At 40.0% G+C, this 21094-nt stretch overlaps 1 protein-coding gene across 2 annotated transcripts in view; it reads right to left on the bottom strand.

Annotated features, from left to right (window-relative positions):
• Positions 1-809: 809 nt before the first annotated feature.
• The window catches only part of LOC140725331 (uncharacterized), a 91886-nt gene continuing 71601 nt past the window's right edge, over positions 810-21094 (bottom strand). For both annotated transcript variants that reach the window (XM_073040659.1, XM_073040658.1), the window contains one exon: positions 810-5243. In XM_073040659.1, the coding sequence (XP_072896760.1) occupies positions 4318-5223 (906 nt within the window). In that variant the 5' untranslated portion in view covers positions 5224-5243 and the 3' untranslated portion in view covers positions 810-4317. The remainder of the gene's footprint in view (positions 5244-21094) is intronic.

Below are 21094 nucleotides of genomic sequence, written 5' to 3' on the forward strand. Positions count from 1 at the left end.
TTGAAAAAGCTATCACATATTGGGCGGAGGCAGACTCTTTGCTTGCTTCCTCTGGGAAAATCCCAAAAATTGCTGTAAGTGGATTAGGTTGAACATCCATATCTATAACTTTAGATAATATTCCAAACACATCCCTCCAAAAATTATTTAAACTTACACTTGACCAAAACATATGGGTTAGAGTAGCCACTTCTGCATTACATTTATCACAAATAGGGCATATATTAGGAAAAATATGCGCCAATTTATCTTTGGACATCTGGGCCCTATGTACTATCTTAAACTGAATTAAAATATGGCATGCGCAGATAGATGAATTATTAACTAAATAATAAATTTTACTCCATTGGTTATCTGAGAGTGAATGTTGAAGTTCTACTTCCCAGGAGCGTTGAACTCTATCATTAGGCGATGTGCGAGCATTCATTAACTGTTTATAAATGATAGCTATTAATCGTTTTTGAAAAGGTTTAAACTGAAAAATAACATAAGCCAAATTTGAAGAGCAGATCAAGGGGTAATTTGGTAAAAAATCACGTAAGAAATTCCTAACCTGTAAATACCTGAAAAAATGTGTATTGGAGATATCATATTTATCCATTAACTGTGAAAAAGACATTAAACAGTCTTGTAAAAACAAATCTAAAAAAGTTTTTATTCCCTTAATTTTCCATGTTAGAAAAGCCTTATCCAAAGTTGATGGTTTAAAAAAGAAATTAGAATATTACTAGAAAGTAAAAAATCATTTAATTCAAAAAATCTATGAAATTGAAACCAAATTTTTAAAGTATGTTTAACAATAGGGTTAAGAGCTTGTTTACCTATTCTGGAGAACAAAAAAGGAAGAGAAGCTCCTAATAAAGAAGCTAATGAAAACCCCAGTACTGAATTTTCCTCCAGCTGTAACCATGAAGGGCGATCTTGGTCATCTACATCATAAATCCAAAAAGTAATATAGCGAATATTAATTGCCCAATAATAAAATCTAAAGTTTGGTAAAGCCAGTCCTCCATCTTTTTTTGATTTTTGCAATAAAAGTTTATTCACTCTAGAGCATTTATTATTCCAAACATAAGACAAAATCAGAGAGTCTATTTTATCAAAAAAATCTTTTGGAACAAAAGAGGGAACTGCTTGAAATATATATAAAAAATTCAGTAGAATAACCATTTTTATAGCATTTATTCGACCTATCAATGACATCGACATAGGTGACCATTTGGAAAGCGCCTGTTAAGTATATTCAACTAAAGGGAAGAAATTATACCTATATAGGTCTTTAAATTTTTTTGTAATTTTGATACCAAGGTAAGTAAAATGGTTTTTGGCAATATTAAAAAGTATTTGATAATAATAATCAAAATAATTATTAATAGGAAATAATTCACTTTTATGTAAATTAAGTTTATATCCAGAAAAAGTACCAAATTCCATAAATATAGATAACATAGAAGGAATAGATTTCTTAGGATTTGAAATGTAAACTAATAAATCATCCGCGTATAACGAAACTTTATCCCCTCTCCTAATACCCCGCACAGAATTAGAATCCCTAATAGCAATAGCAAATGGTTCTAAAGCCAAATTAAATAATAAAGGGCTAAGGGGACAACCCTGATGGGTACCTCTATATGATTTAAAGTAAGGAGACTTTTGGTTATTAGTGAGAACCGCAGCTTGATAAATCAATTTAATCCAGGAGATAAATCCTGGACCAAAATTGAACCTCTTCAAAACCTGAAATAGATAAGGACATTCCACCCTATCAAAGGCTTTCTCTGCATCCAAAGATACAATACATTAAGATTCTTTGGCTGAGGAGGAATAAATTATATATAATAATCTTCGAATATTAAAATGTGAGTACCTATTTTTAATAAATCCTGTTTGATCGTTTGAGATAACATTAGGCAAGATACTCTCAAGCCTATTTGCTGGAATCTTAGAGAGGATTTTAAAATCTACATTTAGTAAAGAAATCGGTCTATAGGATACACAGTCCAGTGGGTCTTTCCCTTTTTTTGGAATCATTGAAATTAGTGCTTCATAAAAAGTTTTAGGAAGGTTCCCAGAAGATGTAGAATCAGTGAACGTTTGATGAAGATGTGGTATAAGCGTTTCGTGAAAGGTCTTGTAAAATTCTACCGTATAACCATCAGGTCCCGGAGCTTTACCTAATTGCATAGCGGATATAGCCTTGGCTATCTCCTCGTTTAATAGGTGCATCTAACATATCAGCATCTTGAATCGAAATTTGAGGTATGTTTAACCTTTGCAAAAATCTATTCGTAGTGATATTACTATCAGAGAATTCAGATTTATAAAGATTAGAATAAAAGTCCATAAATATCTTATTAATTTCATAAGGATCTAAAGTTTCTGTTCTATCTGGTCGGCGAATTTTTAAAATCTGCCTTCTGACCATCCCAGCCTTTAACTGACCCGCTAAAAGTTTAGCAGATTTTTCCCCATGTATATAAAATAAACTTTTAGATTTAAAAATTTGCTGTTCAATGGGAAAGGTCAGAAGTAAATCATACTGTGATTGAAGTTCGACCCTTTCTTAATATAGGTCTTCAGTAGGTTTAACTGAATACGCTTTATCTATCTGTTTAATTTTATTGATAAGCACTAACAATTCCGCTTCAGTTTTCTTTCTCAAGGCTGCTGAATATAAGATTATCTGTCCCCTAAGAAAAGATTTCAAGGTGTCCCATATAACCAGATCTGACATTCCTTCAGTTGTATTAAATTCAAAAAATATAGAAATTTGCTCCTTAATAAAATTAACAAAAGCTGGATCCTGTAACAAAACGGGGTTCAATCTCCACTGAGATTTTCAAAAATCTATCCGGGAGCTTACGGGTTAACTTTAAAGGCGCGTGATCTGAAAGCGCAATGATGTCATTCGCACATTCAACAACGGAGTTTAACAGACGTGTATCTAAAAAAAAGTAATCAATTCGGGAATATTTGTGATGGACATGTGAAAAAAGGAGAAATCTTTATCATTAGGGTGTTTATATTTCGAAATATCGACAAGGCCATATTCTAATAAAAAAGAGTTAATACAAGCTGCCGCTTTATTAGGAAGCGACGGATTGGTTGATGACCTGTCAATCGCCGGATTAAACAACAATTAAAGTCACCACCATCAGCTTATATTCATTCAGATTCGGTAACTCTGAAAAAAGTTTCTTAAAAAGATCAGAATTATCTACATTAGGTGCGTATACACACACCAGAGCTACCTTTTGCTCGCATAATAAACCAGTAACAATTAAATATCTTCCAATCAAATCAGTAGTAGTATTAAGGCGTACAAAAGGGGTTTTGGGACTAGAAACGCCTCTAGTTTTACTATCCGACAGTGAGTGAAAAAGAGGTTCTTTCCAAAAGCGAAAAAATCTATCCCCATCCTGTTTTCGTATATGATTTTCTTGCGCAAAAATAGTATCAGCATTAAGTGTTTTTAATTTCTTAAAAATCTTTTTACGCTTAATGGGATGATTGACACCATTCCAATTCCAAGATATTATATTAATTTTATTAACATCCATGTTTAAAATTGAGTTTAATATTATACAGAAGAAATGTTACGCAAGTACAGATTAAACCAAAAGGCGCGGGTACAACCAGAAGCAGTGACGCATTTACGAAAGAGAAATCCATCAAAAGAACTGTCCAATCAAGAAAACAACCTACTCTAATAGACCCCTCCCCCCGCCCAATAGATAGAAAGGAAGGAATCAATAGGCGGGTCCCATGCTAACTAATAACCTTTGACCCTGTTCTCCAACTTGCAGCTCCGTGTAATAAAAAAAGCAAAAATCCCACGGAAAATAGCCATAATAAAAGGCACAAACAGAATTCAACTACTATAATGTTGTGTCTAACATTAATAAAAACATAATCAACAACAGCCATCTTAGAATCAGCTAAAGTAGCTTAAACATATTCAAAAGAAAGAATAAATCCGAGCATATAATGTTACAAAGATATTCTTTCTCTCGAAAAATAAAAATAAATGAATATATGTATATAACAGACCTAAAACTATAAGTATTGAAACAAAGAAAAAAAAGATTAATACACAACAGGTCCTACACGGACCACTAAAGTACAATACTATAAAGGTTCCCTACAAAACAGTTATATATGTATTAATTATTAATAAGGTAAAAAAATTAAATGGACCACGTCCCATACCAGAGAGTGAAAAGGTATAACATGTACTTAACTCAAAAGCTCCATAAACAACTCATACAGCAGATACTTCAAAATTGGCTATTGAATAATCGATGTAACTTTAATATTTTATTCAGTAGGCTTAACTTTAAAGTTTTTAATATACTCCCATCCCTCCTGAGGGGAGTAGATTCTCAATGGTTGAGATTTTTCGGGAAAAATTATCAGCTTTGCTGGAAAGCAAAGGGAGGGATTTAAATCTAATTTATACATTTCACTCATAACTTCTCGATATTTCTTTCTTTCGGCAAAGATTTCGGGGGGATAATCTTCAACTATAGGAATGTGTGTTGAATTAAAGAATAATTTCCGTTTCTTTCTGGCTTCTCGAAGAATAGCTTCTTTAGTCGTATAATAATGCAAAGAAAGTACAACTGCTCGAGGACGTAATTCGGCTGAACGCCGAGAGAATGGAATTCTGTGAGCTCTGTCGATTAAGGGGCTAGTTTCGAGGGTCTCATTGAAAAGTGAGTACAGCATCTCTGAAAACAATTTTAACAGATCGCCAGCTTCAGTATTTTCAGGCAGTCCCAGAATACGCAGATTCCTCCGACGCCCTCTACTATCTAAATCAACCATTCTTTTCTTCGTTTTAGATAGTTCCGAGGTAATTTCATTAATTTTCTTTTCCATTGAAGATATCTTCATTCCTTGATCTTTAATAGTTTGTTTGAATAAATCATGCTCGCTCTCGATTCCGGTTGTAGTCTGCTGAAGTGTTTGAAGTTGAGAGTCCAAGTTTTTCAGCGAGTCTTGAATCGTAGAAATGGCTTTTTCGAGCTTCCCGTTTGAACTGGTCAGTTTATCAATTTTAATATTAAGCGATCCAAATTCCGACTTCATGTCTTGTATTGAAGAAAATATTCCCGCTAGTGTAACAGGTTCCTCCGTTTTCTTGGTTTGTTCCGTTTGCTCCATTTCAGGGAAAGTCTTGCCGCTTCTTAATTCAATACCAGAACGACTTTTTTCGACCATTGTAATTAAGTCGTAAAATCCTTCAGTAGAAATAATAAATCCTTCAGTAGAAGTAGTAAGTCGTTAGAACTAAAAGAGATCTGTTAGTGGGATATAAAATATATTAAAAGAGAGAGCGAGCCGCTAGAAACGCGACCTACTCCATATGCTGCAGAGATGGAGAATCGACACCTAAACACTCCCTGGGGCCACCGCTGCAGTTCCCTCCCCAACACTTGCTGGCAGGTTGGACTGGTAGCTCAGATCTCGGTCACCAATTTCCCGTAGCAAGGCAGGTTCACACATGTGTGCTAATGGAGCTGACCACCTACACCTTACTCAAAGTTACAGCTCCACGCTCTGGGCAGTACGCACCCCTGAACCTTATGGATCAGCAACGATTATTGGGTAAATGAAACTGGGAGAGCGGAAGGGTCAGTTGCTCCAATGTCACCATGACTTCAGTAGTACCCTGTCCATTGATACCATCTCTTCCAAGAGGTTGGTGATCCAGACAAGCATGTCCACTAGTTCATTGCACCACCTCATTATCTTCACCTCCAGCTCCTGCCAAACAAGGGAAGTGTACATTCTACCACATACCGGGTGACATGTTGGCATAGCTGTGTGACTGTAGGTGTCACTTGTAGCACTGTCAGTGCCTGAGGGCAAAACAAATGGCCGGGTTGTCTTCAACCTGATGGGGACTGTAGGCGGTGTGATGGGGGAACTGGTGAAGGAGACATCTGGTGTAGTAGAAAGGACCAAAAAAAAATCAAGGTTTCATAACATCAGAGTATTTCATACAGTGAAAAAAAGAAAAAAAAATTGGACGGGTCTATGGACAGGAAAGGAATGGAGGGTTATGGGCTGAGTGCAGGTCGGTGGGACTAGGTGAGAGTAAGCGTTCAGCACTGATTAGAAGGGCCGAGATGGCCTGTTTCTGTGCTGTAATTGTTATGTGATTGGCTATGAGATAGTAAAACAAAGTTATATTTCTGATTGTATCAGTTACTGTTCTCTAATAGGTTTCAACTATGACCAATCCTCATACACTGCTACTGGCAAGATGTCTTTTGAACCTTTAAAAGTTAGCTGTGTGAGCCATGGTTGGCATCAGCCATAGGGAGCCTCTCATATGGTCAGGGAATACCTGAGCATCGTTGAGTGCTCAGTGGGTGTCCTACATACCACACACCATCTGCTTTATGCTTGGATGTCACTCAGAGTAAAGAGTAACAGAATTATTGAGCCAGAGTGTAATCATTCAGTCTCCCTCATGTGGCTCCCCACTCAGTGTTTCCCAGTGAAACATGTCTCTTTTACAGTATGCAAAAGGATTAAGTTATCGCTGCCTAGTCATCTGAATTTGAGTAGCCCTCCATCACTTAAGGCTCAGAAAAGAAGGAACATTAGGGGGAGACTGTAGGGAGGCCTGTGATTGTTGACGAACTGCTTTCAAATGAATGGATCGGGAAATGTAGCAGGATGAGATTCCTATAGAATGATCTCAATGACAAAGTCTTACGCATCGCTAATACTATGAAGTTTCTAGTATTCTTTTCACTTCTATTTATGGTATTCATCTAATAGTGAGCTCAATACACATACCTTTCACCCCAACACTAACCTCCCCATAACCACCCAACATCTCACATGATCAGGCAGGAAATTATGTTTTAAATTATGTTCAAAGTGCATCTCTCAACTTAACTTACCTTTATAGTATTTTTACAAACATTTCCTGCACTACGAAATTCCCTCCCCATGCCTTTTTATACAAGCCTGCCTCTTTGGGCCATACTTGTGCCCACGGTCACTTGTTTTCACTCATTTCCAATTTCTGTCTGAATTGTATGCAGCTTTGCTTCCTTGATGGCACTTTGTAAACAAAGGTGGAGCTGGGATGTACAAGTTTATAGACTGCAGGGTTAATCCCCAGACTGTGATACAACAGACGGACATCCTGATAATCCAATAAATGTCAGGCATTTTCAGTACTGGAGTTAAGACACAGTTACTTAAGAAAATAAATCACAACTAATCCATAACAAATAGACAACTTGGCAACATTTGTTTACATTGTGGTGAACCATTTTACCAATTGATAAGAAGGAAATGGACATTGTAGTGGAAATTGTATTTACATTAGCCAATTGAACTGATGGTCTAACACATGGTAACAGCAGTGTTAAGCTCAATCTATCAGGAATACGAATATTGATGTTGGCTTGTGACAGAATCATAGAGAAACACGGCATGAAAACAGTCGTTCAGCCATCAACCGCCCATTTACACTGATCTTACAGTTACCCCAATTTTTATACTCCCTATATACCCAACCCTCTCCCTCCCTACTAGCCACCACCACCCAGATTCTACAACTCACCAATAAACTAGGGCCAAATAATCGTCCAATCTGCACTTCTTTGGGATATGGAAGGAAAACACAGAGCACCCAGAGGAAACACATGCATTCACAGGGAGAACACACAAACTCTGCTAGCTAGGCCACAATGCCAGCTGATGGCTGTGCCTTCGATATCAGCTCACTTTGTGAGCTTATTGGGAATTTGTTGCCAATTTTCCACAACTGTTATCAGAATCAGAATCAGGTTTAATATCACAGGCACATTGTGAGATTTGTTAACTTTATGGCAGCAGTACAATGCAATACTATATATGATAAATAAATATAGAGAAAAACTGAATTACAGTAAGTATATTTATTAGTTAAGTTAAAATAAGTAGTATAAAAAAACAGAAATGAAAAAAAAAGTAGTGAGGTAGTGTTCATGGGTTCAATGTCCATTCAGAAACCGGATGGCAGAGGGGAGGAAGCTGTTCCTGAATTGCTGAGTGTGTGCCTTCAGGCTTCTGTACTTACTTCCCGACAGTAACAATGAGAAGTGGGCATGTCCTGGATGGTGGAAGTCCTTAATAATCATAGCCATTCATTGAGGATTGTATCACTCCTTAATGATGTCTTGGATACTACAGCGTCTAGAACCCATGATGGCACTGACTAATGTTACAAGTTTCTACAACTTCCTTCGATCTTGTGCAATAACCTCTCCATACCAGATGATGTTTGAAAGGGAGAATATAACTACAGCTGTGAAGATCCCTGCTGCACCCAGTGACCCTATGATCTCTGTCTCAGAGTCTGATGTTAGGCTGCCTTTAAAGAAGGTGAACCCTCGCAAGGTGGAAGGCCCTGATGGAGTACCTGGTAAGGCTACAAAAACTTGTGCAAACCAACTAGCAGGAGTATTCAAGGACAATTGCAACCTCTCACTGCTACAGGCAGAAGTTCCCACTTACTTCAAAAAGGCAACAACTATACCAGTGCCTAAGAAGAATAATGTGGGCTGCCTTAATGACTATCGCCTGGTAGCACATCTACAGTGATGAAATGCTTTAAGAGGTTGATCATTACTAGACTGAGCTCCTGCCTCAACATAGACCTAGACCCAATGCAATTTGCCTATTGCTTCAAAAGGTCAACGGCAGATGCAATCTCAATGGCTCTTCACACAGCTTTAGACCACCAGGAAAACACAAACATCTATGTCAGGATGCTGGTCATCATCTATAGCTCAGCATTTAATACCATCATTCCCACAATCCTGATTGAGAAGTTACAGACCTGGGCCTCTGTACCTCCACAGAAGACCACTCTCTGTGTGGATTGGTGGTAACATATCCTCCTTGCTAACGATCAATACTGGTGCACCTCAGGTGTGTGTGCTTAGCCCACTGCTCTACTCTCTCTATAGCCATGACTGTGTGGCTAGGCATAGCTCAAATACCATCTATAAATTTGCTGATGATACAACCATTGTTGGTAGAATCTCAGATGGTAACGAGAGGGTGTACAGGAATGAGATATGCCAACTAGTGGAGTGGTGTCACAGCAACAACTTTGCACTCAATGTCAGTAAGACAAAAGAGCTGATTGTGGACTTCAGGAAGGGTAAGACAAAGGAGCACATACCAATCCTCATAGAGGGATCAGAAGTGAAGAGAATGAGCAGTTTCAGATTCCTAGGTGTCAAGATATCTGAGAATATAACCTGGTCCCAACATATCAATGTGGTTATAAAGAAGGCAAGATAGTGACTATACTTCATTAGGAGTTCGAAGAGATTTGGTATGTCAACAAATACACTCAACAACTTCTATAGATATACCGTGGAGAGCATTCTGACAGGCTGCATCCCTGTCTGATATTGGGGGGGGGGGGGGGGGAGCGGAAGTTACTGCACAGGACCGAAAGAAGCTGCAGATGGTTGTAAATTTAGTCAGCTCCATCTAGGGTACTAGCTTACAATGTACCCAGGACATCTTTAGAAAGCAATGTCTCAGAAAGGCAGCATCCATTATTAAGGACCTCCAGCACCCGGGGCATGCCCTTTTCTCACTGTTACCATCAGGAAGGAGGTACAGAAGCTTGAAGGCACACACTCAGCGATTCAGGAACAGTTTCTTCCCCTCTGCCAGCCGATTCCTAAATGGACACTGAATCCATGAACGCTACCTCACTTTCTTTATATTATTTGTTTCTGTATGATTTTAATCTATTCAATACACATATACTGTAATTGATTTACTTTTACTTTTTTTCTTCTATATTACTGTATGTATTCGTTGAACTGCTGCTGCTAAGTTAACAAATTTCATGACACATGCAGGTGACAAACCTGGTTCTGATGCTGCCAGTCAGAATGCTCTCCATGGTACATTTATAGAAGTTTGGAGTGTTTTAATTGACAAACCAAATCTCCTCAAACTCTAAATGAAATATAGTCTCTGTCTTGCCTTCTTTATACAGTGGCTGCATCGATATGTTGTGTTCAGGTTAGGTCCTCAGAGATATTGACACCCAAGTAATTGAAATTGCTCATTCTCTCCACTTCTGATTGGCTTGTGTTCCCTCGTCTTACCCTTTCCTAAGTGTACAGTTAGTTCTTTGGTCTTACTGATGTCGTGTGCAAGGTTGTTGCTGCGACACCACTCAACTAGCTCCTGAACGCTCTCCTTTCAAACAGAGGCTTCTTTATTTGTTGCACCATTTCAATAAGATCACAGCCAATCTGTCACTATAGCACCACTTTCTTGCTCTAACCCCATATACCTAATTCCCTTGGTATCTTACAAATCCATTTCCAGGGTGCGGCTGTCGGAGGCCTCTGCACTCAGGCAATCTCTCTGTCAATGGCGAGTGAGAGCTGCTGCTGATTGTTGAGCTGGGGGAAATTAGAAATAAATGCGGTGTTACAGACTGTAACATTGAAACAGTGAGTTTGTCTCCCCTCTCGCTGTGGAAGGGGAGGGAGGGAGAGAGAGGGAGAGTGGAGGAGAGAGAGGGAGAGGGAGAGAGTGTGAACTGTTGGGATGAACAGTAATTTTTGATGTACTGTAGACCATGGTCTCCGAGTCTTTGCTGCTGCTTTCCTGGTGGGCAGTGGGAACGTTGATGCTTTCTGCTGGAATAAGGGGGTGGAGAGAGAGGGGGCAGGTTTGATGCTGCTTGTGCATGGGAGTGGGCTGGGGGCTTTGGCGATCATACATTTTTCTGTCGTTCCTTCTTTGGAGTTTTTCTTCTGTTTCAAAGATGTCTGCGGAGAGTAAGAATTCCAGGTCGTATATTGTATACATTCTCTGATGATAAATGGAACCATTGAACTTTCTGCTTTGACTTGATGGCCTAACTGAAATGACAGTGATCTTTGCAGAGAATTACAAAGATTCACTAACCTGCAGAGGAAGAAGTTTCTATCTATCTCTGTCCTAACTGATCAACTCCTTCTTTGGATTCTGTAATCCCTGATTCAACACATATCAGGCAGCGGAAGCATCACGCACTCTTGCATTTCAACGGCATATTCTTCTGTACTTGAAAAGGCAGCCCCAGTCAGCTTTTCTCATACACTAAACCATGGCTAATATTTATCACATAACCACCGTGACTAAAACAGAAAACCTATGGTGATCCTGTAGGCAAATTTATTTCAGGACACTTTGATAATTCAGTGATTAACCTTAAAAACAACTTTACAATTTGTAAAGGGCTTTGGAATTTCTTGAGATTGTAAACAATTAAATTGAGATTTAATAAATTAAAATCAATTCTTTAAAGATAGCAAAGTGCCAGAGTGTAACTGGTATCCATGGAGATGAATGTGTGGACAATCTATTGGAAGGGGTAAAAGAGAATTTCTATTTCACTCCAGCTTCATCAACTCTAGGGCTGTCAGCTTTAATGCCCACCTCTCTAGAGTGGGGTGAGGATAGTTTAAGCTCCCAAAGGATTTCTGAGGAGGAAGCAGAGATCAATATAAATGATAGTCTGGTTTTTGATTAATCTTTAATTGGTTTGTTCAGAGAACATAAGAAATAGGAGCAGGAGTAGGCCATCTGGCCCATTGAGCTTACTCCGCCATTCAATAAGATCATGGCTGATCTGGTCGTGGACTCATTGCCACCTACCTGCCTTTCCTCCATAGCCCTCAACTCCCCTTCTATGCAAAAATTTATCCAACTTCATCTTAAGTATACATATTTACTGAGGTAGCCTGCACTGCTTAACTGGCCAGAAAATTCCACAGGTTCACCACTCTCTGGGAAAAGCAGTTCCTCCTCATCTCCATTCTAAATCTACTCCCCCAAATCTTGAGGCTATGTCCCCTAGTTCTAGTCTCACCTATCAATGGAAACAAGTTTCCTACCTCTATCTTATCTATCCCTTTCATAATTATACATGTTTCTGTAAGAGCCCCTCTCATTCTTCTGAATTCCAGCATGTCCAGTCCCAGGCAACTCAATCTCTCCTCATAGTCTAACCCTCACATCTCTGGAATCAACCTGGTGAACCTCCTCTGCACCGCCTCCAAAGCCAGTATATCCTTCCTCAAGTAAAGAAACCAGAATTGCACACAGTTCTCCAGGAGCGGCCTCACCTGTACCCTGTACAGTTGCAGCAGAACCTCCCTGCTCTTAAATCCAATCCCTCTGGCCAACATTCCATTTGAGGTCTTGATTGCCTGCTGCACCTGCAAACCAACCTTTTGTGATTCATACACAAACATTGCCAAGTTCCTCTGCACAACAGCATGCTACAATTTGTTACCATTTAAATAATAATCTGCTCTTTCATTTTTTCCTTCAAAATGGATGACCTTACGTTTACCAACATTGTACTCCATCTGCCAGACCCTTGCCCACTCACTTAACCGATCTGTATCTCTCTGCAGATGCTCCGTATCATCTGCACAATTTGCTTTTTCACTCAATTTAGTATCATCAGCAAACCTAGATACACTACACTTGGTCCCCTCTTCCAAATCATTAATTTCTCTCGTGAACATTTGCGGACTCAGCACTGACCCCTGTGGCACACCACTCACCACTGATTACCAACCACAATAACACCCATATTTCCCAACTCTCTGCCATTAGTGAACCATCCTCTGTCCATACTAATACATCCTTATCTTATTGATAAATATTTTATGTGCACCATTTTGAATGCCTTCTGGAAATCCCAATAAATAACGTTCATCTGTTCCCCTCTATCCACTGTGCTCATTATATCCTCAAAGAACTCAAATAAGTTTGTCAAACAAGACCTGCCTTTGCTGAATCCATGCCGCATCTGCCTGATGGATCCATTTCTTTCCAGATGCTTCGCTATTTCTTGTTGAGTGATAGCTTCAAGCATTTTCCCAACTACAGATGTTAAACTAACTGGCCTACAGTTACCTGCCTTTTGCCTACATCGTTTTTTGAACAGTCATGTGACATTCACCACCTTCCAATCTGCTGGGACCTGCCAGAGTCCAGAGAATTCTGTTAAGTCTTCATGAAAGCCTCTATGATAACCTGCCACTTTTTCTCAGTACCCTGGGACGCATGCCAGCAGGACCTGGGGATGAGAGGGTGTACAGGAGTGAGATATGTCAACTAGCAGAGTGGTGGTGCAGCAACAACCTGGCACTCAACGTCAGCAAGACAGAAGAGCTGATTGTGGACGTCTGGAAGGGTAAGATGAAGGAACAATCCTCAGGGATCAGGAGTAGGGAGTGTGCAGTTTCAAGTTCCTGGGTGTCAAGATCTCTGAGGATGTAACCTGGTCCAACATATTGATGCAGTTATAAAGACAGCGGCTATATTTTATTAGGAGTCTGAAGAGATTTGGTATGTCAACAAATACACTCAACAACTTCTATAGATGTACCGTGGAGAGCATTCCGACAGGCTGCATCAATGTCTGGTATGGAAGGGCTACTACACAGGACTGAAAGAAGCTGCAGAGGGTTGTAAATTTAGTCAGCTCCACCTTGGGCACTAGACTACAAAGTACCCAGGACATCCTTAGGGAGTGCTGTCTCAGAAAGGCAGCGTCCATTATTAAGGACCTCCAGCACCCGGGGCATGCCCTTTTCTCACTGTTACCATCAGGTAGGAGGTACAGAAGCCTGAAGGCACACACTCAGTGATTCAGGAACAGTTTCTTCCCCTCTGCCATCCGATTCCTAAATGGACACTGAATCCATGAACGCTACCTCACTTTCTTTATATTATTTGTTTCTGCATGATTTTAATCTATTCAATACACATATACTGTAATTGATTTACTTTTACTTTTTTTCTTCTATATTACTGTATGTATCGCATTGAACTGCTGCTGCTAAGTTAACAAATTTCATGACACATGCCAGTGATAAACCTGGTTCTGATGCTGCCAGTCAGAATGCTCTCCATGGTACATTTATAGAAGTTTGGAGTGTTTTAATTGACAAACCAAATCTCCTCATACTCTAAATGAAATATAGTCTCTGTCTTGCCTTCTTTATACAGTGGCTGCATCGATATGTTGTGTTCAGGTTAGGTCCTCAGAGATATTGACACCCAAGTAATTGAAATTGCTCATTCTCTCCACTTCTGATTGGCTTGTGTTCCCTCGTCTTAACCTTTCCTAAGTCTACAGTTAGTTCTTTGGTCTTACTGATGTCGTGTGCAAGGTTGTTGCTGCGACACCACTCAACTAGCTCCTGAACGCTCTCCTTTCAAACAGAGGCTTCTTTATTTGTTGCACCATTTCAATAAGATCACAGCCAATCTGTCACTATAGCACCACTTTCTTGCTCTAACCCCATATACCTAATTCCCTTGGTAGCTTACAAATCCATTTCCAGGGTGCGGCTGTCGGAGGCCTCTGGCAATCTCCAGCACCCAGGGCATGCCCTTTTCTCACTATTACCATCAGGTGGGAGGTACAGAAGCCTGAAGGCACACACTCAGGAATTCAGGAACAGCTTCTTCCCGTCTGCCATCCAATTCCTAAATGGACACAGCCTCACTTTTTAAAGACATAGTATTTGTTTTTGCACGGTTTTTAATATATTCAATATACATATACCGTATAAAGTATACTGAATAAGATTTACTTATTTATTGTTCTTCTTCTGTATTACGTATTATACTGAACTGCTGCTACTAAGTTAACAACTTTCATGTCACATGCCAATGATAATAAACCCAATTCTGATTTTGATCTGTCTTCAGGCCCACAAGTTTGCTCAGCCCAACCTCTTCAGTGATAGCTATTGTGACAAGGTCCTCACCTCCCACCACAACCATAACATCGCTCTTTGGCATGTTAGCCATGAAGACCAACACAAAATAGTCTTTCAAAGAGGGCAGTCACATCTGGAAATTTTGCTTCTCTGCTGTTTGAACCTACATCAGAGATACCCCGGGAGGAGGAAAAGAAGGGTAGTGGTCAGATGGAAATTTCCTTAATGAGTATTGAATGCAGGATTCTTGGGCACCAGTGATTGTGGACAGTGTCTCATCTGAGTTGATCTCCATCCATTAGTGTACAATGACTGTAGCTATTTCAACTGTAACTTGCATATTTCTACCTACCCTAAATAATCTTCCCTTCCTCACACCCACACACAATTACCCTCTCTATCAGGAAGCTATTGACCTTTGCCTTCGAAAGTCAGACTTCATTTCTACTGAAGTGAATTTCAAACACTCATAACCATCTAAAACATTTTGCCTCATTTGTCTTGTGAGTAATCCCTTATTTTGAAAAAATGAACAAAGTTCTAGATTCTCCCATGTCCATTGCCTCAAGATCCCTTGTGATAATGTGTCACTTTCAAGTTTCTCTTATTCTTCTAAGCACAAGTGAATATACCTTATCTGCATAACCTTACTCATAAAACAATCTACCCTTTCCAGATCCAGCCTTGTAAATCTTCTCTGGTTAGTTCAATATGACTAATATTCTTCTTTAAAAGTTGATTTAATCCCTTACACAATATTCCTGATAAGGACTCAGTAGTCTTTAAAAGCTGAAACTACAAACTCTGTAAAGTTTTCAGGAATGCTGCCTAGGCTGAAGGACTTCAGATAGAAGAGATTGCATGGTTAGTATTGCTTTCCCTGAAGAAGGATAAAGATCTTGTAGATGTTTATTAAATTATTCAGGGTATACTTAGGGTAGAACTACCACGTCACCAGCATAAGGACAGGAACCAGTACCAGCACTCCAGTTCAGGGTATGCAGACTGCAATTACATCGAGTGAAACCTGGTGTGCAATTTGGACAGTGGATGAGACTGAAGATAAGGATGATTTTAACAGTCAAGTAGGATTTATTTTGTTGGCTTGTAAGTACCAATGAGTATTGTGCAGGCTTGCAAATCTGCATGGAGTTCAGAGAAACTGGAGCATGAATCCGGATTATAATGCATTCATGATACAAGGACATGAAAGTGAGGGAGGACACGGAGGTTTGTTACAATGTCTGAACAGTGAGGGTATACTTGGGGATGGTGGATGTTTGGGCAGTTGGCATTATCAGGAATTGTATGCTTCAGCAAAAAAAAGTAGCTGGATTATTCATAGCTGGAGTTGCAAACTGAAGGACATTAATACACTGGACAGGTGGGCAGAAAAAGAGCATACAGATGCATTTGGGAAGGGCATAATGCAATATTCAGTAAGTTATGGGATCAGAGGGTCAGAACTTGCAGAAACTAGTGGTGAAGGTAGTTAAGTTGAATATAACTTCTACATTTGTCTTTTGCCAAGTCACTACACTCTCTAGCAAGAATTCATACAAAACACAGAAAACCTACAGCACAATACAGGACCTTCAGACCACAAAGTTGTGCTGAACATATCCCTACCTTGGAATTTATTAGGGTTACCCAAAGACCTCTACTTTACAAAGCTCCATGTACCTATCCAAAAGTCTCTTAAAAGACCCTATCATATCCTCCACCACCGTTGCCGGCAGCCCATTTCACGCATTCACCACTCTCCGAGTCAAAAAACCTACCTGTCATCTCCTCTATACCTACTCCCAAGCACATTAAACTTGTGCCCTCTTGTGGCAGGAATTTCAGCCCTGGGAAAAAGCCTCTATCTATATACATGATCAATGCCTCTCATCATCTTATACACCTCTCATCCTCCGTCACTTCAAGGAGAAAAGCCCGAGTTCGCTCAACCTATTCTCATAAGGCATGCTCCCCAATCCAGGCAACATCCTTGGAAATCTCCTCTGCACCCTTTCTACAGCTTCCACATCCTTCCTGTAGTGAGGCAACCAGAACTAAGCACAGTACTCCAAGTGGGGTCTGACCAGGGTCCTATATAGCTGCAACATTACCTCTTGGCTCCTAAATTCAATTCCACAATTGATGAAGGCCAATGCACCGTACACCTTCTTAACTAAAGTCAACCTGCGCAGCTGCTTTGAGTGTCCTTTAGTCTGACGCAAGATCACTCTGATCCTCTACACTGCCAAGAATCTTACCATTAATATTATATTCTGCCATCATATTTGACCTACACTTATCTGGGTTGAACGCCATCTGTCACTTCTCAGCCCAGTTTTGCATCCTATCAATGTCCCGTTGTAACCTCTGACAGCCCTCCACACTATCCACAACACCCCCAACCTTTGTGTCATCAGCAAACTTACTAACCCATCCCTCCACTTCCTCATCCAGGTCATTTATAAAAATCACAAAGAGCAAGTATAACCTCTCTTTGCCTTCTGTGGGCAAGCCATTTCTTTATCCACAAAGCAATGTCCCCTTGGATCCCATGCCTCCTTACTTTCTCAGTAAGCCTTGCATGGGGTACCTTATCAGAAGTTCAGAATAAATGGGGTGCCTTGTTGAAATCCATATACACTACATCTACTGCTCCTTTCAATAGTCACATCCTCAAAAAATTAAATCAGGCTCGTAAGGCACAACCTGCCTTTGACAAGGCTATGCTGACTATTCCTAATCATATATATTCCTAATCAATTCCTCTCTAAATGCTCATAAATCCTGCCTCTCAGGATCTTCTCCATCAACTTACCAACCACTGAAGTACAACTCACTTGTCCACAACTTTCTTGAATAAGGGAACATCTGCAACCCTCCAAAACCTCTCCCATCCCCATTGATGATGCAAATATCATTGCCGGAGGCTCAGCAATCTCCTCCCTCACCTCCCACAGTAGCCTGGGGTACATCTCATCCTGTCCCAGCGACTTTGCCATCTTGATGCTTTCCAAAAGCTCCAAGCACATCCATACCACAATCGTGTAACTGGTTACACGATTACATTAAACAGAAGTTCCTTTACATCTGTTTTAAATAACTGCCTCTTTTAATTATGACTCATTTGATTTTCCCATTATGGGAAACATGTCAAAAGTTCTGCTGTCTCCCCCCCCCCCCCCCCCCCCACAGGATCTAATAGGTTTCAGTAAGATTATTCTACGATCTTCTGAACTCAAGTATATTATTGTATAGCTGCACATTACGACAATCTTCTCAACCCAAGAATTCATTGATTTTATTCTGAACTGCACCTAATGTCAGCATGCAGGGTTGCCAAACATGTTCAAGATGGCAATATCAAACTTTGTTGACACATTGTATGCAGTGCCAATCCTCGATTCTTCAAAACACACCTGAATTGAAAACATGATAATATTGGCAGCCAAATAATGCTGTAAATTAATTTTTGCAATTAAGAGCAGTTTTCATAGGAAACATCTCATGCTGGCTTGGTAGTAGCTGAACAGTTGCAAGAACACACATTAGAACCTGGAGTCCTTTCCTCCCATCAGGTTGCTTCTTATCCAACCCTTTACTTCTCCTACCCACCTGACTTATATCACCTTCCACCTAATCCTCCTTTGACCCCCCCCCCCCCCCCCCCAAGTTTTATTCTGGAATCTTCCTCCTTCCTTTCCAATCCTGAAGGAGTCTCACAGCCCAAAATGGAGGCTTATTCATTTCCATAGATGCTGCCTGATCTGCAAAGCTCCCCCAGCATTTTGTGCTTGCATACAGGACATGGGATGCTTTCAAATCCTCACAAACCTGTTGTTCATTTCAGTATTTGGCCTAGTTGGCATTGGCCTGTCTCCACTTATATATTTTCTTGTCATTTGTGAGTGGAAAAAGACCCTCCCAAACATTGAGCACATCTACATGAAAGAATGCTGTAGAAAAGCAGCATCCATCAAAGATCCTCACCACCCAGGCCACACTCTTTTCTCGCTGCTGCCATCAGGTAAAGGTACAGGCACCTCAGGACTCACACCAGCAGGTTCAAGAACAAGTTACTACCCCTCAACTATCAGCCACTTGAAAAGGGGTAACTCCACTGATTCAAGGACTCTTATCCTGTTATTTCATGCTCGTTACTTATAGCTAATTATTTATTACCTGCATTTGCAGCTTGTTTACAGATCCTGTTTATAGTTACTGTTGCATAGATTTGCTAAGTATGCCTGCAGAGAAAGAATCTCTGGGTTGTTTGTGGTGACGTGTACACACTCTGATAATAAATTTTACTTTTTGAACTTTGATAGTAATGGTAAATACTGAATACACCTCCATAAGTATTTTTAAAAGATTAATAATTTTGAACAGGTTTTCTGAATTGCTTTATTTCAATGTTATACTTTATTAACACAACAAATGAATACATGTAAATAAGCAACAGGACCCATCCTTTTTCCTTAAAAAAGTCCATAACTGTTGTTCCGATTAGTAACAAGTTAGGCCCATGCTCTCAAAATTATTGACCAACCCTTATTATTCTAGGGTTCTGTTAATTGACAATTAATGTGACTTTCATTGTGGCCAGATCCAGCAAAGATTCGGGAATATTTGGAGCCGATCCCTGTTTGCTGTTGGCCCATCAAACACTCAAGTACAAATGTAACATGAAGATCCGTTCGCTGTATTAGAACATTTACTGCCGAGTCAAGGACTTGGAGGGGGTCCAGCAGAGATCTAATTATGTGAGTAGATGCATGTAGATAAGTTCATTCACCTTGGAATACATAGTAAAAACAACAATAAATATAGAGCCTCTTCATCCTACAGAGGTTTTAAAATGGAATATGAAAATGAAGTGTTTGAAAAATATTATTTGAGAATCAGGAGCTTAAATGCATTGTCTGAGTGGTGAAATCAAATTTACCCATTTCTACATGGATAAATACGTGAAAAACAAAAGAATGCACGGGGTACAGGGAAAGGCTGGGGCAGTGGGATAACCGGCAAGTTTGATGTTTTCATAGAGAAAGCAGATAAAAATAATTGTATGGCTTCATGGCCAGTTGTTTTCTACACTTAGTCTAACACACTTGGTAGATGGTTGCCCAGACTGGAGGCTTGTGACTTGTGGAGTGCCGCAAGAATCGATGTGGGGTCCGCTGTTGTTTGTCATCTCTATGAGTCTGGATGATTATGTGGTTAACTGGATCAGCAAATATTCAGATGACACGCCATGATCTCAAAATGGTTGTGCAGGCTCGAAGGGCTGAATGGTCTACTTCTGCACCTATTGTCTATTGCCACCAAGATTTGGAGTGTAGTGGACAGCGGGGAAGGCTGTCACGGCTTGCCGTGGGCCAACCAGAATAGGTCTTACACAGTGAGCAGTGAGGCACTGAGAAGTGTGGTAGAACAAAGGGATCTGGGAATACTAGTCCACAGTTAATTGAAAATGGTGTCACAGGTAGCTAGGGTTGTAAAGATTTTGGCACACTGGCCTTCATAAAGCAATGTACAGAAGATAGGATGTTGTGTTGAAGTTGTACAGGATGTTGCTGATGCCTAGTTGGAGTATTGTGTGCAGTTCTAGTCACCTGCCTGCAGGAAAGGTACCAACAAAATTGAAAGTGTAGAGAAAATTTACAAGGATGTTGCTAGGGCGTAAAGATCTGAGTTATAGGGAAAGACTGAATAGGGAATTAAGTCTTAACATGAGGTGTACGAGAATGTGGGAAGATCTGATAGAGGTATACAAAATTATGAAGAGTATAGATAAGGTAAGTGCAAGCAGGCTTTTTCCACTGAAGTTGGGTGACACTACAACTGGAGGTCCCCTTAAAATGTTTAAGAAATTCTTCACTCAAGAGGGTGGTGAGAGTGTGGAACAAGCTGCCAGCCGATATGGGTTTCATTTCATCATTTAAGAGAAATTTGGATAGGAGGTGTAGGTCAATGAGAATAGGCACAATAACAGTCTGGCATGGACTAGATGGGGCTAAAGGACCTATTTCTGAACTGCAGTGTTCTGTGACTCTATGACAACATATTGCAAACTGCATTAATCAACAGCAAGTTTAAAGTATTAATGTTAGCTGATCAGTAACCAAATTAAAGTACAATTAGTGGAAGGAGTGAAATCAGCTGATTTCAGTCAGTGAATACGTGTTGCTTCTGGAGCAGTAGGCGTCACATTATTGACACAAAGAGGTTCTCCTCGGGTACCAGCAGTACCTCATCACCAAACATCCATCTGCATTCCGATTCTTGAACCTAGCCCACAGCAAGTTAAA

This window comes from Hemitrygon akajei, chromosome 3, assembly GCF_048418815.1.
Source record: "Hemitrygon akajei chromosome 3, sHemAka1.3, whole genome shotgun sequence".
Classification (NCBI taxonomy): Eukaryota; Metazoa; Chordata; class Chondrichthyes; order Myliobatiformes; family Dasyatidae; genus Hemitrygon; species Hemitrygon akajei.